General features: G+C 53.8%; 2 protein-coding genes across 2 annotated transcripts in view; both read left to right on the top strand.

Annotated features, from left to right (window-relative positions):
* Window positions 1-2,102: 2,102 nt before the first annotated feature.
* The window catches only part of LOC311165919 (uncharacterized protein), a 465,566-nt gene continuing 442,622 nt past the window's right edge, over window positions 2,103-25,046 (top strand). Inside the window, exons 1-2 of the mRNA XM_084227408.1 lie at window positions 2,103-2,193; window positions 4,398-4,463. Of these exons, the coding sequence (XP_084083534.1) occupies window positions 4,442-4,463 (22 nt within the window). The 5' untranslated portion in view covers window positions 2,103-2,193; window positions 4,398-4,441. The remainder of the gene's footprint in view (window positions 2,194-4,397; window positions 4,464-25,046) is intronic.
* Window positions 5,492-7,435, top strand: LOC311165927 (uncharacterized protein; the record flags this gene model as incomplete). Its single annotated transcript, XM_084227413.1, has 1 exon — window positions 5,492-7,435. One exon carries the CDS (start codon window positions 5,492-5,494, stop codon window positions 6,398-6,400), a length of 909 nt encoding a protein of 302 aa, XP_084083539.1. The 3' UTR covers window positions 6,401-7,435.

Raw genomic sequence — 25,046 nt, 5'->3', positions numbered from 1 at the left:
TAGCTTAGCAATGCTCTCAGGTCATCAAGATCTCCTGGCTTACAAAGCCAGGGGCCTGTGGACAGGGGGATCTTCAGTGGTCCCTCAATGACAGCTGTGAGGCAGATGAGGGATATTTCAGACAGACTCACGGGGTGGGGGGACAATGGGAAAGGGGTGGGAGAGGGAGCACAGGGGGAGCTGGGACCCACTGAGGGTCCCCCAGGTCACCCCAGGACCCCCAAGCCCTGTCCCAGCCCCCCCAGTTCCCTCCGCAGCCCCAGCTGAGGGGGGGCTCAGCCCAGGACCCACTGACCTTCGGGGCTCCCCCGAGGGCAGCGAACGGGAGAGTTCCCAGCTCGGAGAGGCCCCAGCAGAGGAGGGGATCTTGTCCCTCCTCAAGGGACTTTAGGGGTCTTCAGGCCCCTTTGAACAGTTTTTTCCTTTTTAGGGTTTTCTGGGAATCCCACCACTCCAAGGGTGTTTTTCCCTCCCCATTTTGGGGTGTTTGTGGGGCCACAGCCCCACAAGCCCCTTTTAAAGGGGAATCATGACGGCTTTTAGTGACATTTCCAGGGTTCCCCACTCCAAGCTCCTGTAGGGGATGTTTTGCCACCCAGGGTGGATTTTTGGGATTCTCTCTACCATCGGCACTTTAAGGGCTCCCAGCATCCTCGGGTCCCACTGTAACTCCCGTTAAAAGGGCAACACCACTCCCGCTGATTCCGGCAGCAGAGCCTGGGGTGGGGCTGGGGGTCCCGGGAGGGTTTGGGGGGACCTGGGAGGGTTTGAGCATCCTGGGAGGGTTTGGAGGTCCCAGGAGTGTTTGGGGATCCCGGGAGGGTCTGGGGGAACGTGGGTGAGGCTGATGATGGCGATGCAGACCCCGTGCTGGGTTTGAACATTCACGAGGGGTTCTCGGGAAGGTTTTGTGGATCCCGGGAGTATTTTGGGGTCACAGAGGCTTTTTGGGAGTTCCTGAGTGAAGTTTTCAGGGGTCCCGATGGGGGAACTTGGATAATCCCGGGGGTGGAAATGGGGGTCCCAAGGCTGTTTTGGGGTACCTGCCGGTGATAGAGCAGAGACCCTGTGCTGGGTATGAACCTTCTCACTGTGCACGGGCAGCGTCAGCGTGTTCAGGGAGATCCTGGGGGGCCCGGGGAGTCACCCCAAATCCCATGGGACCCCAAATGCTAAGGGACCCCCCAATCTCCCCTCAGCGCTGGATTTTCTGCAGGCAGGGGGACACCAGCACTCGGCCCCCACCCCCCACTCACAGGGGAGCTCTGGATCAAATCTGGGGGTGCACGGACAGGTTGGGGGGGGAACCCTCAAAGTCCTGGGAATGGGGGAATAAAGGGGAACTCCCAGGAGTCCCCAGTGGGGACTTAGGGGGGACCCAGGAGGAATTTGGTGGGGGGGGGTTTAACTGTGTCACTATAGTCAGGAAAGGGGACTCCAAGAGTCCCCGGTGTCCCCATTCCCAGGAAAAGCTGGGAAAACCGGGGATGGCTTGGAATAGGGGTCCGAGGTCCTCGGTGTTGAGGAAAGAAGGGGCTAGGGACTGGGAAATGCAGGAATAGAGGTCCAGGGGGGTGTCTGGGTGAAGGAGAAGGAGCTCTGGGGGCTGGGAGGGGCGGGATGGCCGGGAAGGGGGTGCGGGGGTTGTTGGTGCAGGATGAGGGGGTGCAGGATGGATCCCCTGCCCGGGAATGGGGGTGCGGGGGGATGGCGGTGCCCAGGAATGGGGGTTCAGGGGCCCCCCGGTGCTCCGGGATGGGCGATCAAAGAGTCCCAGTGCTGGGGGTCCCCCCTCACCTCTCGCCGCCCCCCTCAGGGCCCCAGGAGCGCCCAGAGCCCCAGCACTGGAGCCATCGTGCTGCTCCTCCTCGCTCCCAGTGCAATCCCAGTATGATCCCAGTAGGACTCAGTCAGCCAGGAGCTGCTCCCAGTATGATCCCAGTACAGCCCAGTCACTCCCACTCCTGGCATCCCCCCCAGCCCTCTCTGCCTTCCGACCTGTCCCGGCTCCATCCCCGCCCCTCCCGTGGGCTGCGAGGGCTCCGGCAGCGGGGGAGGAGGAGGAGGAGGAGGAGGAGGGAGGAAGAGGCGGAGCAGTAGCAGGAAGCAGCGGGAGGAGAGGACGGGGAGCCACGCGGCTCCAGCGCTGCCTGAACTCGCCGCACCCCGGGAGCATCGCCCCCCATCCCGCAGGTGCCGGGGAGGGGGAGCTCTCCCCAGATATCCCGGGGGTGCCTGGGCTTGGGGTTTTCTGGGGGGGATGTTTGGAGCTGGCAGGGCTCCAAAGCCGAGCCGCAGATGGCCCTCAGGGGGACATCGGGGGGTCCCCGGGAGGTGTTTTTGGGGGGTCCCGGTGTGGGTGGCGGCAGAGCCCCGGCGGGGGGCGGGGGGATGCGGGTCCCCCCGCGGTGGGGGTTGGGCTTCCTGGCCGGGCCCTCCGAGTTCTGCCGGGGCCCCGTGGCGACCGGGCGGGAGCGGCGGCACCAGTGGGGGGACACCGGGTTTGGGGAGCCCCGGGAGAGCCGCTGGAGCAGGAGTCCAGAGAGAGGAGAGCCCCAGAAGGGCAAAGCGGGGACCCCGAGGGGGGGGGACCCCTGGGATTGCTGGGACCCCAGCAGTGGGGGGTGCTGGGGGCTGGAGGGGTGGGATGGCCGGGAAAGGGGCTGAGGTGTGCCAGTGCCAGCAGTGGCTGCTCCCAGTATGAGCCCAGTCACTCCCAGTATGAGCCTGGTCACTTCCACTCATTCTCTGCAGGATCCCTGTCGCTCCCAGTCTCTCCCAGCAGGTCCCCAGTCACTCCCACTTGTCCCCAGCCTGTTCCCAGTTTCCTGAACACATTCCCTGTCGCTCCCATTTTGGTCCCACTCACCACCCGTATGGTCTCAGACACTTCCAGGATATCCCAGTTCCCCTGATCATTCTGGCAGTCATTGCCAGCCACTCCCAGTTACCTCAGTGTGGTTCACTTGCCCCCAGTTTTCTCCCAGTTGCTCCCAGTTCCTCTAATATGACCCAGTTGGTTCCCAGCATGGGCCTGGTAGCTCCCAGTCGCCCACAGTCAGGGTGCAATCACACCCACTCTGATCCTAGTCTGATTGTAGCCACTCCCAGTCTAATCCCAGTAACTCCCAGTCTGATGCCAGTAGCCTCCAGTGTGATCCCAGTCGCTCCCTTTCAACCCCAGTATGATCCCAGTAAGCTCCAGTTTGATCCCAGTCCCATGCCAGCCTCTCCCAGTGTGGTCCCAGTATAATCCCAGTTGCTTCCTGTCTCTCCTAGTATGGTCCCAGCTGCCTCCAGTTCCAGTTGCTTCCTAGATCAACCCAGTCACTCCCAGTATGATGCCATTTGCTCCCAGCGTGCTCCCAGTTGCTCCCAGTCAGGCCCAGTATGGGGGATGATGTGCAGGGTGTGTTCCCAGTCACTCTCAGATCCTCCCAGTATTAGTCCAGTCCCTCCCAGTATGATCCAAAGATGAGCCCAGTGTACTCCCAGTCCCTGCCAGTATGAACCAGTTGTGCTCCACATGGTTCCAGTTGCTCTCTTTCACCCTCACTTTTGTTCCAGTCCCTCCCAGTATCTCTGAGTGCAGCCCAGTTCCCTCCAGCATGTTCCCAGTCCCTCCCAGTTCCTTCCAGTCTGATCCCATTTGCTCCCAAGCACTCCCAGTCAGCCTCAGTGTAGTGGCACTCAGTGCCAGTATGATCCCAGTCACATCCAGCATGCTTCCAGTTGATCCCAGTATAAGCCCAGTTGTTTCCAGTCACCCGCAGCATGTTCCCAGTCCCTCCCAGTCACTCCCAGTTGGGTTTTTGGGGGGATGTTTGCAGAATGAAGCAGTCCAAGGCTGAGCGGAAAAGGCCCCTTGGGGGCACACTGGGGGTGCCGGTGGCGGCTGCCGGCAGAGGCAGCCTGGAGGAGCAGAGCCCTGTGTCCCCCAGGAGCCCAAAGGGGGGAGCCCAGAGAGGGGGGAGCACCGCCATGGGCGGGACCCTCAAGAGTCTGGAGAGGGGCAGGGGGGACTCCTTGGAGCCCCTGCAGCCCAGGGCAGAGAATGAGGGGAGAAGGGACCTGGGAGCCCAAACAGCCCCGGCATCCCGAAATGGGGGGAGCTTTTGGGATTGCTGTTACTGCAAGCAGCCTGCGGAGGGCAGGCATCGAGGGGGAGGGAGACCCCCAATCCAAGGGTGACCCCCAGCAGCTGGGACAGGGGGGAACCCCCAAACACCAGAGGGAAGGGACCAGGGACAGGGAACTCCTGGGAGGGTTTTTCAGGGCGGAATCTTGGTGTTTGGGAGGTTTTTCTGTAACCCATATGGCCGATGACTTGTAGAGATGGACTTGGGCAGAGGGACCTTCAAAATGAATGTGCTCATCCCTTGTTTTCCCCAAACCAGGATTTCCCATTCCCAACCTCTGGGAGGCTGTGTAGAAGAGGAAGATGCCCCGGGACACTGAGACAGGTGAGGAGGAAGTCAGTGCCCCGTTCCCCTCTGTGCTGCTTTATCTCCCAGCCCAGCCGTCACGAACCGTCCTTATTGATGGATTTCGTGATGATTCGTTTTCAAAGGATTTCTCAGTACAAAATACCAACATGGCAAAGGGGGCTTGCAGTAACAATCAAAACAGTGTACTTTATTGAATGATTACAGCAAAATGCGTGTGAGGGAAAAGAGGGAAAGGAGGGAAAGCATATGGAAAAGTAGGGGGGTAAAGAGAAAAGAGGAGGCTATAGCTACTGCCCGTGGAAGCGACGGGGTCCTTCGGCGTCCAGCTGAGGTTCCGTCAGTCGAGGAGTCGTTCCAAGCGCGGGGAAGATCTTCGAATTGGACTAGCTAACCTGGGGATTTTTATCCTCTGGAGAATTGTGAAAGAGGGGGGGAAAGTAATGCAATAATTTCCTTCTTGGTCCAATAGTCCCAATAAGCACTACCCACAAGCAAACATCACAGTCTGTACCCGCAAGCAAACATCATGGTCTGTTCTGTTCCCCCCACCAGTTCCCCCCAGGTTTCAGTCTCTTTATGTGAGGGTTTCATGTCTCAGTCTTTGGAGAAGAGGTTTCTCCCATCTCAGTCAGTCAGTAACAGTGGTTGCAGAACAGATCAAGGGTCTTCTGTGAGGACCACCTAAAGGTTATTCTAGAAGAGTCTATCCAAGCTGAGAAGCAGGGACATTCCAAGACTTGTTGCAGAACGGGTCAAGGTGCTCCTTTGCACAATTGGCAGGCTGGGAGTTACATTTCAGCCTTGTAAGCTTGGCAGACTTTCATCAAACCCAGATATCAAACAGGATCTTCCGGTGGTCTCAGTTTCTGTCCTTTTTCATGACGAAAATCATGAGACAAATGAGAGAAATTTCAGACAGATTATCACACCAGCACAGCCCCTGGCTGCAGGACAGCTCTGGGGGATCTCCTTCCCCTTGCCTGTGGCACGGAGGCAAATCCCATCCTCTCCTTGTCCTTCGTCCCCCAGAGCAGGCGCTGAGCATGGACAGCAGGGAGGACAAATCCCCACAGCAGAACCTGGTGGAAGAGGCCGTTTTGAGCGGCTCCATGGCGCAGGAACCCAACGGGGAGGAAAAGCCTCGGAGATCCCGCACGAGGAGGGGCTGCAAACGCAGATCACGGGGATCTGAGGGGGAAAGACCCAGCCTGGGCTGGGAAGGCGGCCGGAGATCGAGCCAGAGCTCGGAGCTGGTGCTCCATGAGCAGCTCCGTGATGGGGAGAAGCGCCACACGTGCTTGGAGTGTGGAAAGAACTTCAGCCGGCGCTCAGATCTGATCAGGCACCAGAGGACCCACACTGGGGAATGCCCCTACGAGTGTGATCAGTGCAGGAAGAGGTTTAAGACCAGCTCCAATCTCCTGCAGCACCAGCGCACGCACACAGAGGAGAGGCCCTTCCGCTGCCCCGACTGCGGGCAGGGCTTCAGGCACAACTCCAATCTTGTCATGCACCAGCGCATCCACACTGGGGAGAGGCCCTACGATTGTGGGGAGTGTGGGAAGAGCTTCAGCCAGAGCTCCACCCTGATCAAGCACCAAAGGACCCACACTGGGGAACGCCCCTATGAGTGTGGGGAGTGTGGGAAGAGCTTCAGGCAGCATTCCAACCTGGCCCAGCACCGAAAGATCCACACTGGGGAGAGGCCCTACGAGTGTGATAAATGCGGGAAGGGGTTTAAGACCAGCACAGATCTCCTCAGGCACTATCAGATTCACACAGAGGAGAGGCCCTTCCAATGCCCCGACTGTGGGAAGGGATTCAGGGACAACTCCAACCTCGTTAGGCACTGGCGCATCCACACTGGGGAGAGGCCCTACGAGTGTGACGAGTGTGGGAAGAGCTTCTCCAGCAGCTCTAACTTGACCCGACACCAACGGAGGCACTGGTGAGGGAAGCCCTGCGAGTGCCCCGAGTGTGGGAAGAGCTTCGTGCGCTGCTCCAGCTCCATCCCCCACTGGAGGAGCCACTTTGGGCAGAGCCCTGGTGCCCCACATTCCCTGTGATCCATGGTGGGAACACACTTGCCTGCTTCTCCTTTTGGTTTGGCCTTAATTTTCTTGTGCCTCATCTTCATCCCTTAAAATCTGCCAAAACAGGGTTAAATGAAGGAATTTGATCAAAAATGTCTAACATCCCATCATTTCACAGGTGTTTTAGAGGGAATTTAGGATTTGGGAACACATTCTGTGTGGAGTGCCCCTGTTGCTAAGAGGCAGGAATTTGATCTCACCCTTCTTGCGTTTCTAAGATCTTCTCCCCTGACCCAAACCCCAACTCCACCCCTGGGATACCCTATAAAAACCCCACGGCCCTGCCTTTGCCCTGTCTTTCAGGGTTCAGAAATGGACTCCGGAGCTTTCTGACACCAAGCACCGTCTCGTTTGTCCCCGGGACCGGCAGCTGCCGCCTCCCTGGACACCATGAACTCAGCTGCAGCAATTCTGGAGGATTTGTGGGTTCTGGGAGGATTTTGGACCGTCCACTCCATCTCTTTGCACTCCAAAAGCCAAGAGGGATGGATCTGTCACCTCAAAACCCCTCAAATCCCACTGTAAACAACTGAATTTTAGCCCATCAAGGTGCCATAGCAGCTCAAATTGCTTGTTCCCTCCTCAAAAATACTCAATCCCAGGCCAAACTCACTGCATTCCACAGCTGCCAGGGTGAGATGGGGTTGGGAGGGGATTGGGAGAAGTGGGATCCCAGTTTGGAGCAGTGGGATGGGGATTGTGTGGGGCTGGCTGGGTGGGATGTTTTTGATAGCACATAAAACTTTGAGAGTTACTGATTTCTGTCCTGTTCATTTTCAGTCAGTTCTGTTTGCAGAGTGCTGCCTTCTCATCTGAATGAATTCCTTAAAACTCCCATTTTTTGAATAATCTAACCCAAACAATCTGAAAACCAATATCCAAATAAGACCACTCACGCACAGTTAAATTAAAATAATTTTAATATTTTTAGAGTACTTAAGGATGATATTAAAGTTCAATTGTTTGGATAAAATGTATGAGAAATTAAAGTGGTGTTTGGCTTTGTGTTTAGTATATCCCCCTCCTTCCTGCTCTCCCACCCCTTCCCCATCGTTCCCCCAATTCCCAGTCCCCTCCCCCGTGCTTGGTTTTGGGGGTTCCCGGCCCCTTCTGCTCCCTTTGGGGGTCCCGACCCCCCTTTGGTTGAATTTGGGACCCCCGCCCCTCTTCTCACCATGCCCCCCCACTCCCCCCACGGCCAGGGGGTCTCCCAGCACCCCCAGTGCCACCAGTACGGCCCCAGCTGCCCCCGCACTCCCCATCCCCACGGTCACCTCCCCCCTCCCCAAATTCCGCTCCTGCACACTGATGACTCATCAGTGACAAGCGCTCTGATTGGCTGGAAATGGCCCCGCACAGTCTCTGATTGGCTAGCGCTGTGGGAGGGACTTGGTTCTCCCAGCCAGCTGATGAGGCAGAGCAGAGGCAGGCACTGATTCGCTGAAGGTCACTGGGTGGGGCCAGAGCGCTGAGGTTCTGCCTGGCAATTGGATCGTCATCCGCGCCGTGTGCTCTCATTGGCCAGGATCTGTTTTGGGGTGGGAACGGGAGGAACTGGGCACCCCCGGGAGCCCCTCGGGTTTGGGGCTTTCGATCCCCCCTCGGCCCTCAGGGCGGCCCTGGGGCCACCCCAACACCCCCAAAATGGGGAGGGTCCCCAGGGCCCTTTGGAACCCCCAGGAATGGGTGGGAAGCGGCAGGAGCCGCCCCTAAAAAGGATTGAAGGGTCCGGGCCGGGAATGGGGGAGGCTCTGGGGATGGCTCCGGTCCGGACTGGGGCGGGCTGGGATTGAGGGAGGGTCTGATCAGCGGCTGGAGATGGGCTGGGACTGGGGAGGGGTCCGGGATTGTGGGGGTGGGTCCATTGCGGGACTGGGGCAGAGTCTCTCCTTGGTATTGGGTCCGGGACTGCATCAGGGTCTCTCCTCGATCCCATTCCCGATCCCGTTCCCAATCCTGATCCCGTTCCTATTCCTGTTTCCAATCCCAATCCCACTGCTGTTTCCAGGGAATGGCTCCGATCCCAAGCCTGACCCCAAATCCTGGGGTCAAACACCCCAAATCCTGGGGTTTGAAACATTTGGGGTGTCCAACATCCTCAATTCCTAAAGTCTGGGGCCAAACACCCCCAAATCCCAAATCCTGAGGTGTCAAACACCTGCAGACCCCAAAGTTTGGTGTTCAAACCCCCAATCCTCAGCTCCTGGGGTTTGAAATGTCTGGGTTGCTCAACCCTCCTCATCCCCAAAGTTTGTGGTCAAACCCCCACATCCCCAAACTTTGGGGTCTAAGCCCCCCCGATCCCAAACTCTGAGATGTCAAATCCCCCTGATCCTCCAACTTTTGGGTTAAACCCCCACAAATCTTGGGGTCAATCCCCCCAAATCCCAAACTTTGGGGTCAAAACCCCCTGACTGCAGATCCTGGGGTTTGAAACATCTGGGGTCTCCAGCTGCCCTGATCCTAAAGTTTGGGGGTCAAAAACCCCCGAACCCCGAGGGGTGAAACCCCCCTAAACCCCAAATCTTAGGGTCAAACCCCACCAGTCCCCAAAGTTTGGGATCGAGACCCCCCCCAATCCCCCACCACCCCCAAACCCACTCCAGGCCTGGGGGGCACAGTGGGGTTTGTTTGGGGATATTTGGGGTTTATTTGAGGCAGCTTCAGGTGCAAGGTATACAGAGAGACCCTGGGTACAATGCTGAGGGAAAAAAGGGGGATTGGTGTGGGAATTGGGGGATTCAGGATAGGGAAAGTTCAATATTTTGGGAATTGGGGTATTTCAGGCCCTTTTTGGTGGGGTTTGGGGGTGTTTTGGTGGGGTTTGGGGTGTTCTGGGTCCCTTTTTGGTGAAGGAGATCTTCCTGGTGCTGCTCTGGGTGACCCTGGAGCTCTGCAGGGCCTCGCGGGCGGCGCCCGCCTGCACCTCGGTGTCCAACCGCACCCAGGCGATGTCGCGGCACCCGGCACCAGGGCAGCTCCTGGAACCCCGGGAACCTGGGATGGGAACGGGGCCAGGAGAGCCCCAGACACCCGGGAACGATCCCCAGACACCTAGGAACGTTCCCTAGACACCTGGGAATGTTCCCCCAGACACCTGGGAATTTTCTCCAGACACCCGGGAATGTTGTCCAGAAAACCCAGGAAGATTCCCCAGGAACTTGGGAATGTTCCCCAGACACCTGGGAATGTTCCCCCCAAATGAAGAAATGTTCTCCAAAAAAATCCATAAATGTTCTCAAAAACAAATCCTGAAACATTCCACCAAAATTTTAGAAATGTTCCCCAAAAAAATCCAGAAATGTTTCTCTGAAAAGTCGTGGAACTTTCCAAAAAAATGATGAACTTTCCCCAGAAAATCCAGAAATATTCCTCCTGAAAAATTCCAAAACAAACCCGGTTCCCCATCCAGAAACATTCCCAAAAAGTACAGAAACATTCCCAAAAATCCAGAAAATCACTCCCACCGCTTCAAAAATCCAGAAACATTACTCCAAAAAATCTGAAATTCCCCCTCAAAAAAATCCAGAACCTCCAAAAAAAAATCCAGAAGTCTCCACCCCAATTCAGAAATTCCCCTCTAGAAAATCCTGAAATTCATCCTCCAAAAAAATCTAGAAATTTCCCGCCAAAAATCCAGAAATTCCCCCTAAAACCCTGGAAATTCACCCTCAAAACTCCAGAAATTCCCCCCAAAATCCCAATACTTTACCCAAACAATCCAGCCCCAAGCCCCCCTCACCCCTTTCACCCCCCAAGCCCCACAATCCCCCCAATGCCCAAAGGCCACCCGGAATCCCCGGGATGCCGGGATTGCCCCAGATCTCACTGGGGGCAGAGCATGGAGAGCATCAGCTCCTGAGGCTCCTCAGGAGCTGGGGCAGGAACAGGATGTGCTTCGGGGCTTTGCCCACAGCTGGGCAAACGGGAGAAAAACCCCAACATCAGCAACAGATCTGCCCCAAATCTGCCCCAAGCAGGCCCCAAATCTGCCCAAAGTCACTCTGGATACACACCAAACCATCTGCCCAAAATCCCACCAAAATCCTCCATGCTGTGACCCAGTGCTGTCTCATCATTTTTAAGGATTTTTCACAGTTCCAAGAAATTATATCTCAGCTCTGGGGGAAGCCTCCTCTAAACTGATGGTGTTGTGCCATCTCCTCAAGGAATCAGCTGCAGTCCCAATTATTATTACAGAACCACTCCAACACTTTGCTGGGTTTAAAGCATCTCTGTGCTGAGGGAATTTTGGAGGAGACAGCTGTTGGATGGTTCATTAGTCTGTCTCCCCCAGACCTTCACTCCTAAGTGCCATTCTCAAGAGTCTTGTTTTAAATTCCATTTAGGGAATTCTCTCCCACTTAGAGCCTGGGTGGTGGCCAGGCCTCAGCTCTGCCTGGACGGGAATTTGCCCACTAGACCCAGATGTTTTCTGCATCAAAACTAGATTTTGATTGCTTTGACTGGGCAATCTGACCCTCTAGACATGACAGTTGGACTATTTTAAAGCGAGCTTGGGAATTATTATCTGGAAATAATTATCCAAGTCCCCCCTGAATGGAGGTTTGTCAGCTGTTTGCAGACTCTGGGATGATGGCACATTATTTCAGGGATTTCTATTTACCTAATTCCACATATGTTGTTAGCTTTGACTGCTATTTGAAATATTCCTGATTGTTGTATCCAAATTATTCCTAATTGCTGTAAGCTTCTTGTCCACTGCATGTATTATTTTACTATGATGTTGCTTCATACTCCTAACAAAAGCCATGCATCTAATTCTTAAAAAACAAAAAAGAGAAGGAATGAATGCCTTAAGAACGTTCAAAAAATGCAAAATGTACATGAGAAATTTGGATGACTAATCATTCTGAATGATGCAATATTTACATGAGAAATTTGGAAAAAAGATCATCACCGCTAAATCCCAACTGAGTGTACCACGGTGAACCCAATTGATTCTTTACCTTCAGGAGAAGATGTGCCTGTGTTTTATCATCAGCAGCTCAAAGCAGTCACCTGTTCATTCCATCAGACACTGATCAGCTCTGAAAAAATGAGGCCCAGTGGAAAGAGAAATCACCTCATCACCTTGCAGCCTCTGTGGCCAGAGCAGGAGCAGGAGGAGGACTGCCAAGACATGGCTGTGTCTGGAAACTGACAGAGGCCATTTGCCAACAAAAGCCTCAGGGCATCCTCATGGTACAGTGCTCCTACTGCCCTTCCTCAGTTATTCCCTGTTCCAGCTCCCAGGAGGACATTCAGGGATGCCAAAGATGAACATTTCCAGCTAATGGACCTTCTCACACTTCTCAAGTAATTGGAAACAATGGTCATTTCTTTCCATTTCCCCAAGAGACATTGGGCATTATTCCTTTGTTTTCTCATGCTGCAAAACCCTGTGTCAATGACTTGATGGAATTTGGTAAGTTTTGTTGATTGTAATTGCTCTTTTATCTATCTTATCCCATATCTAATAGATAACCAGTGAGAACCTTGATGAGATAATACCCTCACAAGAGTGAGCAGTTTCAACATCAGAACATAGGAGCCTTTTTTAAATGAACAAAAAGGGAGAGATGCAGTAGACAGGTAGAACAATGATAAAAGAAAGGCCTTATGAAATCAGTCCTTGCTCTGCTCTATTAATAGCTGGCCTGCCATCTCTTCTGAGTGCAGCGGAGCAGTTACAAGTTCCCATGTGAAGCTGTTTTGAGAGTGAGACTTTGTGAACAATCTAATCTGAGGGTGAGAAACAAATGCACCTGCAACAACAAGGGATTTGTCACATGAGAATCAGTGAAGAGAACAGGTAAACAATACAATAGAGAGATTTGATGCACAACTAAAATCTATTTTATTAACCAATAACAGAGTAAGTACTAAGAAATTTCTTAACTAACTAAAGTTGGACATGAGGTCTATCAAACTGTTTAAAATGAGCCGTGCGGATAAAGAATAAAGAGTTCTTCTCCATCCCAAGTGGGTCCTCTGGGATTTCACTTCCTCCCCTTCTTTTGGGCTTTTGCTTCCCCCTTCTGTGGGGCTTTGGCTCCCTTATTTTCTGGTGCTTTGGTTTTCTTCCCTGGGATTTTGGTTTCCTTCCTCTCATTTCCTTTGGTCTCATTCTTTTCTGGGGCCTTGCTGTTCTTCTTCTCTGTGGCTTTCTTTTCCTTCTTCTCAGGAGATCTGGTTTCCTTTTTTGGGATTTTGGTTTCATTCTTCTCTGGTGCTTTGCATTTCTCCTTCTCTGGTTTTGGAGGTTTCTTCCCCACAGAGACTCCCTTCTTTTCCTTCTTCCATCTCTCTTGCTCCTTCCGCCTCTCTTCCTCCTCTAACCATTTTGCCTCCTCCTGAATCTTTTGAGCTGGCTCCTTCAGCTCCCTTCTGCAGACAAAATAGAAAACATGGCTGAGAGTCCCCAGCAGAAACTTGGGCTCACCAGTCCTGGCTGGCCCTGCACTTCATTCCTTGACCCTGAGGCCATTTCTGTGAATTCTCCTCAGCCCACAGAGGCTGGGAACGTCCCAAGTGAGGGCATTGCTGGAAGGGGACCTCCAGGACCAGCCAAACCTGAGCTTTGCCATCATAAGCTCTTGGCTGTGCAAGCTCCCTCTCAAGGCACAGCCAGAGCCCTCCAGCCCAGTGCCAAAGGCTGATCCACCAGCTCTCTGTGCTGATGCTGAAAACACCCTTTGTCTCTTGGCTTCCCAAGTGAGAGCAGAGCACAGATTGCCAACATCTGCTCATCTCTCCTACAATTCTTACTCAGCTCCTTCAGCCCCCTTCTCCCTGGGCATGGCTGAAGCATGATTTTAAAGAGTTAAGATATGAGCTGAGGGTTAGAAGCAATTCACATGGATCAGGATGTAAGGTAGATAGGCAGACCATAGGTTAATGATTATGAGATGCTGAAGCTGGAGCTGATTGTTCTATTGTTTACCATTAGGAGCTTCTTTCTAGAAGGAAGTGGAGGAAGTGAACTGGTATAAGAACAAATTGAAACCAGGAGAACAATGGTTAGCACCTGGGCTTGATGTCAATCAGTCACTAAGCAGGGGACCTTGGATCCTGCCAGAGGGTCACAGAGACCTGATGAAGACATTCCTGACTTCATCCCTTGAGACCACGGACCCAATTCGAGACCACTGACCCAATTCAAGGGAAGAATTGCACAGGTGTGAAGGACCAATGACCTCATTTGAATACAGAGCAGGGATGGGAGGTGCTGGGGCTGTGCAGATGTATTGTATGTAAGATCTTGGGAAATAAAGAGAGGGCAAAGAACCTTGGGCAGCATGGTCACACCTGTTAGGGACGCTCTGGTGCCGCCCGCCGGTGTTAATAAACACACCACTGTCTAACTTTAATTAGTTAGAGAGTCTCTGCCCATCATCTTCGGGTTTAATGACTCCTAGCCTGCTCCTTAATGAGAACAATCCTATCAGTCAGAAAGCAAAGGCTGCAGGAACTCCTCTCCTGCCAGACAGGCTCTTGGCAGCCAGATTTTCTGCTGGAGCCCAGCTGGGACCAAGCAAACCAGGGCTGCCATGGAAACCATTTGAAGCAGCCTCGTCCCTCTCCTCCCTGTGAAACCAACTCCAGCCTGGCCTGGACAAGTCCTGATGCACAGGCTTGCTTTAAGCAGCCTCCACTCCCAGCTCCACACTTTCCCTGTGTGTCCTGAGCTGGGCTGCCCTGCTGGAGTTGAGCTTCTCCTGGGCTTGCCTACTGCTGCAGCTGAAGGGGAGCCCAAAGGACATGAGCTTTTCTGGGTGCTGTCCCACCACAAGGAGAACCCTGGCAGATCAGCACTGCAAGGACTTCATCTGGGACAGGAGCAGGACCCAAAGCAAGGTTTGGTCTGTGCCCCACACCTGCCCACACCACAATCCCACTGCTTTGGTGAAGAAGGGAGATGATGAAGAAGATGCCACTCAACACCATGGACTTCAAGACACCTCTAGAGGCAGTGCCAAGGCCAGCCCAGAGCCCAGCTCCCTGCAGGCAGCAGCTAAGCCAGGAAGGCTCAGCACTCCAATAGAGAAGAAGATGTTCTGTGTCAACAGAAGAAGGTACTTCCTCTCTTGGGGGCCAGGGAGCTCAGAGTGGCCATCCCTGGGCTGCTTCTGGCCTTTGCTATGCAGCACCTCTGGGCTCAGAGTCCTCGGAGCAGGGAAGCCCTGCAGGGACAATAACCCCTGGCAGAGCAGTAACCCATGGAAGGCTCACTCACCTTTCTCTGAGAGGGGCCTGAGAGCCACAGTTGATCTCCTGGGGGCTCAGGGAGGAGCTGACACCTGAGGCCTCCCCGCTCACCAGCACCTCGGAGGTGGGGCCTCCCTCCACGTGGCACAGCTCCCTGACATTGGAGGGGCTGCTGAGGTGGCCAGAGAAGGTGGAGGAGACCTGCTGGCTCTGTCCTGGCTGCAGCACACCTGAGAGTGGCAGGATCCTGAAAGCCTGGATGGAAGACAGGAGAGATTGAGGTGTTGAGCATGGAAATGGATGCAGAAGAGCATCTTGGAGCAAAGTGCAGCTGTACCTGGAGGGGCCTATTCCCCAAACACTGCCAGAATCACCCTCACCTCATCCTGCATCCATGCCACTGACCAGTGCAGGGACCATGGCCAAAATCTTCTCCCATACCCACGGGTCAATGCATTAATTAATACATTACATGAAAGGGAACTGGGATGTCTCCTGGCAGTAGACATTCTCTCTGATGCACAACTTGCCCTTAAAAAGTTTAAAAACTTCCTGCTTTTAGAGAAGGAGGAGACTCAGAGTGAGAGCTCTTGGAGCTGAGGGAAGGACTCCAGCCCAGCTCATCGGACTCCTGAGGCTCTTCCCTTAACTCTATGATTTAAATGCTGCTTTCTCAAGGTGCTATAGCAAAAGCTCCTGCAAAAATTTCCTGTGGAGCACCTGAGGAGTTCCAGGGGGAGCAGTGCCCTCCACAGGTGCTGCACAGCGTCCTTGGGCAGCCCCACAACATGTCCTGCACGGCCTCTCCAGCAAGCAGCTGCTTCAGCAGCACTTTGGGATGGCCGGCAGGGATGGGAGGCCCCTCTGTGGCCAATGCTGAGGGCCCCCAGTGGCACTGGGAGCTCCAGCCCTGCTGGCCACACTGACAATGGGCAAGTGAGACAGATTCCCTCTTGCCTTCTCCGCTTCCAGGGGAGTGTGCGCTACGTCCAGGGAGCACCTGAACCCCTCCAAGCCTCGTGGGAGGTGAGGGTTTTCAGCAGTTTGTGCTGGCACCTGAAAAACAAGCCATTTTCTGTGCTGGGAGGAAGAGACAGCCACTCTGCAAAGTCTCTGTCTGTAAGAGAGCTTCAGGGCCAGCAGTGCAATGGCAGCTCTGGGCTGAAAGCAGAGCCCTGCACACAGGGAGTCTGGCTGGCTTGGCAAGAGGCTCCATGGAGATCAGGACTCATCCTAGATGGCTCTGGGAAGGAAGCTGCAGGTCTGGTCATGATGATGCAGATAAAAGCCTCATTTTACATTGGGAAGGAAAGAAGGCAAAAAATCCCACACTCAGCACAGGCCTGTAGGATCTGAGTCAGCTTCTCCAAGGAAAACTCTCCTATTTCTCCCTCCCACTCACCTCATGTCCAGCCACTGGCCCTGCTGCCCAGCCCACTGCCAGGGCACAGGACAGCAGGGCAGCAAAAAGGGAGGTCAGCACGAGCATGACTTGGTGCTGGCAGGCTGGGGAGGCAACACAAGCACTGGATGTACAACAAAATCTACCTCTGCTCCTGAAGAGTGGCTAAAATCCTGCACCTCTTTCAGGGCTCTGGCTGGCTCCTCCTCCTTGCTGATCCTGAAGTGCCTCCATTGAGTTCCTGAGGAGGAAGCACTGCTCCTTTTTTCTTTTGGTGGTTGGGGTTTAAATTTAGGTTGGTAAAGCTCATCTCTGGAAAATAAGATAACTATGAACAGGGACCTGCAGTGGGAGGGAGGGACACCTGCACAAGCAGCTCCTGGCCAGGATGCAGCCCCTGGCTGGGTGCTGGGCAGGTTGAACTGAGAAATGGTTTGATCCAGCCCTTCCCAGTCCAGGCTGGAGCAGCTCTGTTCTAAAGGCAGCCCGGGGGTGGCACTGAGGTGCTGCAGCAGCTGCAACTGCTTGCACTGAGGAACTACAGAAGACAGGCATGAACACCTTGTGGGGATGCCAAAAGCACAGTGGGAGAGGAAAAGACAGAGAAGGCAGCAAAAAGGTGAGATCTGAGGCACCCAGGGGCAGACCCAGCCAGTGCCCAGCCAGCACAGCCCTGTCAGGGCCCAAGGCCAGAAACTCTGCAGCTCCACCAGGAATTTATCAGCAATGTTCCCCTGACACTGCTGGGGGGTTGGTTGACATTTTCCAACACTCCCAGCTGACTCAGCTCACATTCCCTATCCATCCATCCATCCATCCACACATACTCAGGTTGTGGTGCTGGGATCCTGCCAAGCTCCGTCACCCTTGGCCTTGGGGAGGTTTCTGCCGGCCATCCTGAGCTCCGTAATTGTGCTCTCTGTGCCAGGAAGCAAGAAAGAAAGATGTTAAAAAAACCAAAACAAACCACAACAGGGAAACCTAAAAAAACCTTCAACAGCTAAACCCTGCTCAAGTCATTTCTTTAGGGACACCTACCCCTCTCCAGCTGAAATGCTGGGCTTTTGGGGAAAAAGAAAATTACATGTTCACCTCCAAATGGAAAAGGATTAAGGTAAGAGAACCTCTCAAACTACAAATTACTGGCCCAAAGGTAAAAGCTTTGCAAGAAATCTCTAGTTAAGACCAGGCTAACAGTTCAACAACTGGTTCTTCTGGTAGAGAGAAACCCTCCTCTTTAAGAGAAGCAGCCTCAGAGTTGAAAGCAACTGTTTTGTCAAACTTCAGGCTCCCTGGCACAGCCTGCATTGCCTGTTCTTCCTGTTCACTGATTTACAGGCAGTGCCACAATGGCCCTGGTTCACATGTTTGGTGCCATCCAGGGAATTTGGCATCATCATTTCCATATGTCTTAATATAAGTTTCAATCCTTGCAACGACTCTTCAAATGCCAGCTTTCCTTTCTTTTACAGAAAGCTCAAGGTTCCCAGAAGTGTTCTGACATCCTCTTTTGTGCTCAGAGAGATGACATTTTAAAAGAGATGTCTCCAAATTTAACAGCATTTTAAAGAATAATGAACTAAAATGACCCTGGATTCCAGCTGTGCCCAACTCCATTCTGTGTCAGACACTGAGATTCCCACCTCTAAGGCATGAGCTGTTTGTGCCACCCATCCCTCCTGTCCTTCCCACAGCAGCCTGTGCCTGTTTTCCCCGGCAGAATCCCTGTGCCCTGTGCCCCCTGCCAGGAGCAGTTGCACACAGGCACACAGCTCCCCGTGCCCTCACCCGTGGGTTTCTCTCATCCCCGAACACGCCGATGAGAACATTGGTGCGATGCTCGCCCGGCGCCTGCACTTCCACCACAACGGGGATCTCTGCTGTGCTCTGGGGCTGGACAATGCCACAGGGCTTGGGGCTGGAGTAGAACACAGCAGAGTCCTCCTTGCATTTCTGGAAGGGACAGAATGAAACAAAGCTTCAGAGGCACCTCTGAAGAAACTTTAGACTCCTTAACATCCACCCCAACAGCAACTTACACACACGTTTAAAACTCCCCTGGACAAAGGTAAAAGGCACAAACAAGACGCAAGAATTGGAGGCTCAGCACTCGCAGGGGATCCTGCGAGGAGGCTGCCAGCACAGGCATTGCTGTCTGTGGATGCAGCAGCTTTTCACAACCCTCTAAGATCTCCCACAAGAAAACACCCTGAAGACCAGAACATCAACTGTTTACTCAGGAGCTTTAACTGCCTCCTCAGGTTTACATTCTGGTAGGATCCTGTTCTCAGCAGATCTTTAAGACTGAACAGAAATTGACAAGGTCTTATCCAAAGCCTTTTTTCCCCTAATAATCTACTCAATAATATTTGACAGGAGGAGGTGGATGTGATGCCAAACCTGGGGAATAAGCCCGTAGCAGCCAGGAAGGTGGCTGGGATTCTTAATGAGGATCTTCCTCTCATAGGGCACCTTCAGCTGGCACTCATCGTACTGGAGCACATGGGTGGACACTTGGAGCTCAGGAACAAGACATCTGGGCAAAGAGATGACCCCAGGGGAATCAGAGACACTGAGAGAATAGAGAACATTTAGCCCCAAAGATTGGGAAATGGAGCAGAATACATTGGTCACTGTGGAATGGACATTTAACAGCCCTACAGGGATAAATTGCCTTCTACCTCTTCCCACTCCAGTGGGTCTTGTCAAGGAGGGCCAAACCCTGAGAGGCAGCACCCAGAGGCTGCCAAGTGCCCCAGGCAGAGCACTTGGTGCCACAGCTGCCCCAGCCCCTCCTTCACCCAAGGAGGCTTGCAAGGACTCCTGTCACAGTCCCAGTGATCCATGAGCTCTGGGGGAGCCTTCCCAACATGGATCAGGGCTCACTAAGGCTCAAGGAACACACAGCTCCAGTGTCTCAGTGAAAATGACTCCCTTCTCTCCCATGGTGCTGCTGCCCTGCCTGAGAACTCAGCTCTTTGCCCCAGCCCTGCAGGGCACAGACACCAGCTGCCCTCCAGAGTGGCTGATCACCTTCTCCCAGGCCCTGCAGCTCCTTCGCTCCTTCACTCCACAGCTCCAGGCACTGACTGGCCCCAGCTCCACCTGCTGTACACAATGGCAGCCCAGGCACTGACTGCATGGCTCTGCCTGGGACAGGGAACAGCACCAGGGAGCTGCAGCCCTCTGGCCATTCAGCTGGCACCCACAGCAGCACAGCAGGATGCAATTCTGCTGCAGCAACAACCACTTTTGGTCTCAACTCTGAGAACATTCAAGCTCCAAATGGGAAGCAGAGTGAAGGAGAAAAACTGCAGCTGACCTGCCACATCCAGGGCTGCTTTCCCCTCCTAAGACCTTGCCCTCAGCACTTGCTGGGAGCCACTTGCCCCCTGCCATGTGCCCTCATCAACAGAAGCAGACCCTGACTCTCAGCAGGCTGCTTGCTGTGGCCCAAACCAATGCACGCTGCTCACAACCAGCACAACTCCACCTCTTGCAGCAAGAAGGAGAGGAAGCCCTCGGGAAATGTGTCCCACCTCAAGCACCAAAACCCAAGCACACCAATGATATAATTCCTGCTCCCTTTAGATGAGGGCTGTGCTGGGCTGTGAGCAGGGCTGCTTTTCACCACAGGCTGCTGTCCAAGCCCTGCTGTACTCATGTCCAGCTGGCACAACATGAGGCCACTGAGCAGCACTTCTCCTGGGCAGCTGCAGCCAGCAAAGCCTGTGCAAGGCAGTGCCTGGGGAGGCCAGCAAGGGCTGGTACCTGGCTGTGATGATCAGTGTGGCCACTCCCTTGCCAATACCCTCCAGATCCACCAGCATCCTCCTGTAGAACTCCATCACCGTGTTGGAACACAGGGTCACCTGGTGGAAGAGAAGAACAGGAAATTCTTCCTTACAAAAGCTCATTACCCATGTGTGATATCCTCCAGTTCTTGAGGGAGGATTTGGCCACAATTCTTCTGCTGCTCCATGTGTAGAGCACAGTCTCAGAGAAACAAAAGCCTTCTGGCAATACCAGACTTGTTAAACACACCTTGCTATCAGGACACAGGTCAGCTACATTAAAATATCAGACTAAAGGTCTCTGCACCACTGCATTCAAATTAAGGGGCCAATTTCTCATCTGACTACAATGATATTCATGCAGAGGAAATCTGACTTGAACACAATGATTCTAGCTTCACAGCAGGAATCTGAGGGCAAAGGGTGGCACAGCAGGTGCTGGGCACTTCATGGCTGCAGAGTATTTTGTCTCCACTGGAGATTCCTGCAGTGAACACAAATCATTTTGCTCCCCAGGAGGGGGGAAATGAGACCAAGAAGAAAAGCTGACTGCATTATACAATGACATCTCTCTAACAGCCACCTTCTGCCCTCATCCTTGCTCTGCCCACTTGCAATCAAATCAATTGCTCTCAAAAACACAAGAATGGCTTCAGGCCTTGACCATGAGGTATGTGACATCAGCAGATGATTTTGGAAACCCAACAGTGCTCCTGGAGGAACATCCCGAGTAAGGCAGCTAGCAGAGGCCTCCAAGCAGTGCAGATCTCTCACTCCCAGCATGCTCAAAGCTGGCACCAGAGCTGAAGCTCTCCCACACTCCAGTGCAGCTTCAGCCCTGCTGCTGCAGCGTCTGTGGCTGGACTCTTGCCCTACCTCGATGTCCTGGTGTCCCTGGGGGAGGATGGTCCCGTGGCTGGGATTGATGGTGAACTCCCTGGGCTCCACATAGAAATGGATTCCCTTCCTCCAGGCTGGGTCGCTGTCTCTGCGGATCTGATCCACACTGTCCACAGCCGGCTGCGTGCCATCGTCCGACATGCGGAGCTGGAACCTCAGGGACACCGGGGAGCTGTTGGTGAGGCGACAGCGCTGGGTGTAGGGAAAGCCTGGCAAAGGACACAAATATCCAGTCAGGCACCCGCTATGGCATGATCCTGGGGTGAATATCCTGCCAGGATGAAAGTGGGATTGGAGTTCAGCTCTTTATTATCTGAACTACAGCTCCCCGAGAAGCTGCATGAGGAATTAATCGTCACTTAGTTCCCTCTGACACAGATTCCAGACTGCAGCCCTGAAAATGCCCACTCCTAGCCCTGCTCAACACTGCAAGCTTCTCTCTTGGGGATGGGGAGGACCTCCCTCACCTACCCCAAACCAGCACCACTTATCTCTCAGTGATGAGTGTGCACCCAGACCCAACATTTACTCTGAGAATTCAAGCTGGAAAATTCCCTGGGAAGCCTGCCAACACTCCCACTGTTTTCAGAGATATATAAACAGTGAGTTGTCATTGAGAAGAAGCTACAGCAAAAGAAAGTGTGGATGGAATCAGGAACTAGAACGTGAGGCAAAGCACCCTAAAGCAGCTTCTCTCTGCAGGATCCTTAAGGCATCTCTTGGTTTGGGCCAAACAGAGTGAGCACGTGACAGCTCAGAGCCCACTCAGCTGGGGGCACACCCGAGCCTTGCTTTGAGATTAGCAATGAGGAACCAGGTCCCACCTCACCCAACAAACGGGGACATCACACCCATGCTGCTCACTGGGATTGCTGCCTGCAAGGGTTGACCCCACTTTAGCTCTGGGATTTGCTTTCCATCCTGCAAAGGCAGAGACACAGCCACTGATGGTGGGCATGTCCTGCAGAGCCCGCAGAGCAGCCACAACCTGCTCTGCAGTGCACATCTGGCTGGGCTGGCCAGCTCTGTGGGGAGGAGACTTCTCCCCAGGCCTGCTCACCAAGACTCACTGGAACACACATGGGCAGAAAAAACAACTGCAGCTGCAGCCCAGAGCTGCTCTGTGCCCATTCAAGTGACCACTGCCAGCTCCAGCAGTGACTCCAGCAGGGAGGCAAGAGAGGCACAAAAGGACAAACCCAGATGGCAAAACCTCAAATGAGACTGAGCTCAGCACATGCACACAACAGTCAACAGTTACAAAGATACAACAGCTGCCTTCAGCTGGAGAGACCTTAGGAATGAAATCAGATTCAGCAGGATCAATCTCCTGGTTCAGAACCATATTTCCATCTGTTGCCTTTCTTGTTTCATTTCCTCAAAAGGCAACTTGACAAGTGCCCCCGTGCTGATGCAGGCTGGGGAAGAAGCAGCTCAGCAAAGGCAATGAGTTTCCTTCAAAAGTTCATCAACTTCATTGTTCTGGGTTTGGGCTTGGCAGTGAATGTTGCCCTTGGTCTGGGAAGGGGCAGAGGGATTTTGGCGGGTGTTGGCCCTGGGGCTGGGCTTTTCCCTTTGGGGTTTTTGGGAGTTGTGGCGTGATGCCGTGGGCGGCTGTGCAGTCGGAGCTGAGCTTGGGCAGGGAGTGGAGCTTCCCTTCCTCCTGCTCGGGGACCGAAGCTCGGCCGCTGCTGCTGCGGGAGGTTGTGTGCTTGGCCCCGGGACTGCCCTGGCTGCAGCTCAGCGCTGGCATCGACCCTGCCTGCCTGTCCCGCTCCTGCCTGCTGCTGCTCTGCACTGCCGACAGCCCCCTGCCCTTGGCGAGTGTGCAAAAGGAGCATGTCTGTCTTTTCTTTCTTTCTTTCTCTCTTTCTCTTTCTTTCTTTCTTCTTTCTTTCTCTCTTTCTCTCTTTTTTTTTCTTGCTTTCTGCTCTCCTGAGACAGTCTAGGAAAGAACTGTTATTCCTTTTCCCATTGTTTTGCCTGGCAGCCCTGTCATGTCAAAGGTATAAGAATTTGGAGGGAGGGGCTCATCTTTCCATTGCAGGAAGATTCCCACCTTCCTTGGCAGACATCTGTCTTTTAAAGCAGCACAGAGACACCAGAAAATACTGACTTTCTATTCCTTGCTTCTATTGCATCTCACAAGGGCAAAATGCCGCCCGAGGCAGCAGCAGCAGTCCTGCAGTTCACAGCCTGGAGAGGCTGCTGGGCAGACTGTGAGTGAGGGATGCTTTCTGTTGGAAATCACAGATCCCTGACGCTGTGTCCCAGCCCAGGGAACACTCACCAAAGGAGATGTCCCCGAAGTCGAGCTCAGGGAGGTCGAAGTGCAAACTCGGAGCAATGACGCTGCCTCTGGAGGGTGAGGACAGAGGAGGAAATGGCTCGGTTAAAGGAATTGCAAAGGCCCGGCTGTCGTGGCTCGGGGGCACAAAACCTGGGCTCAGGGCACCCTGGGTTTCCAACCAACACAGCACCATGTGCTCAGCACAGGGCCCTGTGCACAGGAGGCAGCTAAAGGCAAGTGGCCAGCAGCCAGCAGCCCCTGATGGGCTTTGGACACAGGGCAGGCAGGAGAAGGCCCCTGGTTGCTGCTGCTCCCATGAAGGACCCTGAACACACACCCAGACATGGCTCTGTGCCTCACTTTCCCCATCTGCAATGGGAGGGACATAAAGGTGTCCCCAGAAATTTCTATAAGCAGCCCTTCCAGCCACAGGTTCCCTGCTTTGCTCCTTCTTAGCTGGGACTGCTGTTCCCATGGAGGAGCTTTCTCAGGAGAGTTTGACCCACACCATCATTACAGACAGAGTTCTGAGACATGAATCCAGGGCATTCCCAAACATCCTCTAGAAAGAGCGGCAACAGTTCTAGCCAGGGGACAGATGAATCCTAGAGGAAAGGACCAGCTTGTCAGCAGTGTACCAGCTGGCACAGCCAAGAGCAACAGCTTCAACAACCAAACCAGGGTGTCCTGAATCCAGCACAGCACCTCAGCTCTCCTTCAACTCAGCAGACAGACTCCAAAACTCACCAACATCCACTGAAATCAGCACTTGAAGCTGCACAACACTCACAAGCGGATTTCATACTTGATGCCAATCAACGCTCACTCTGCTTTTCGGTTCCAAATCAAGGAGCAGTGACCTGGGCCTTCTATTGTGTTCACAGCACTGCCCCTGGCTCTGCTCTGCACATCTCAACAAGAGACACCTGCCCTTGCCCAAGGAGAAAGCTGCTTATGCAGAAACACCCCACGGCCACTTTGGGGCAGGGACACAAGGAGAATCAATGATTTGATGGTGAAAGGTTCCCTCTTGATTTCCAAAATACAAAAGCAGCACTTTTCCTCCAAAAACAAAGCCAGCATCATTGTTTCTCCACTATGGGCACACCTACTCAGCACTTTTCTCTTGCTAAGTAATAACTTCCTTGTTCTTTTTTATCCAACTCCTTTATCTCATTGGCATAATCCAGTGCAGATTGCTTTCATTTCTTTACTGCCTTGAGCCAGTGCCTGCCCACAGCAGCAGCCCAGCTCCAAAGCTGCAGAGCAGCCAGCATCAGCTCTCCTGCTCCCACTACATTGTCCTAGCAGCACATGGCTCAGGCTGGCAGGGACAAGGCCTCACACTGCTCTGCTCCTGAGCACTGAGCTCTGCCTCCCCTGGGATCAGCCCTTCTCCCTTTGGCTGTGCCAGGATTATCTCTTGCCATGGCACCAGCCCATGCGAGGATGCCCAAGTCCTTGGGACACTTCCTGCTGCACACTTCCCTGACTCCCACATCAGCCCTTTCCTGCCTGTGCCAAGGAGGCACCAGAGCACTCTGTGCACAGCAGCTGGGAGCACAGCTTGTCCCCCACAGCAGGGCTGGCAGAGGTGAGCTGAGCCTGCTGCTGCCCATCTAGCATGGATTGTTAACACAAGTTTTTACAAACACTGCTGCTGCTGCACAATCACCCAGGCTGGACCATCTCCAGAGCCCTGGGGACCTTGCTGGCTGCTCAGGTGGGACATCCCAGAGCAGCTGCTGCCCAAAGCTGATCCATCCCACTGCCTGCCATGGCCCAAGGCACAAGGAGATCCCTGCAGGGAGGAGCAATTCTAGCTCCAGGTACCACCCAGGGCAGGAGCCATCCTCACACTAAAGCAATGCCAGCATCACAGCAGAGATTCAGACCTCAGGAAACACC

Source organism: Fringilla coelebs, assembly GCF_963513975.1.
Source record: "Fringilla coelebs genome assembly, contig: SCAFFOLD_33, whole genome shotgun sequence".
Taxonomy (NCBI): Eukaryota; Metazoa; Chordata; class Aves; order Passeriformes; family Fringillidae; genus Fringilla; species Fringilla coelebs.
The sequence above is the reverse complement of the archived record's forward strand: the minus strand, read 5'-3'. Positions and strand labels throughout refer to the sequence as shown.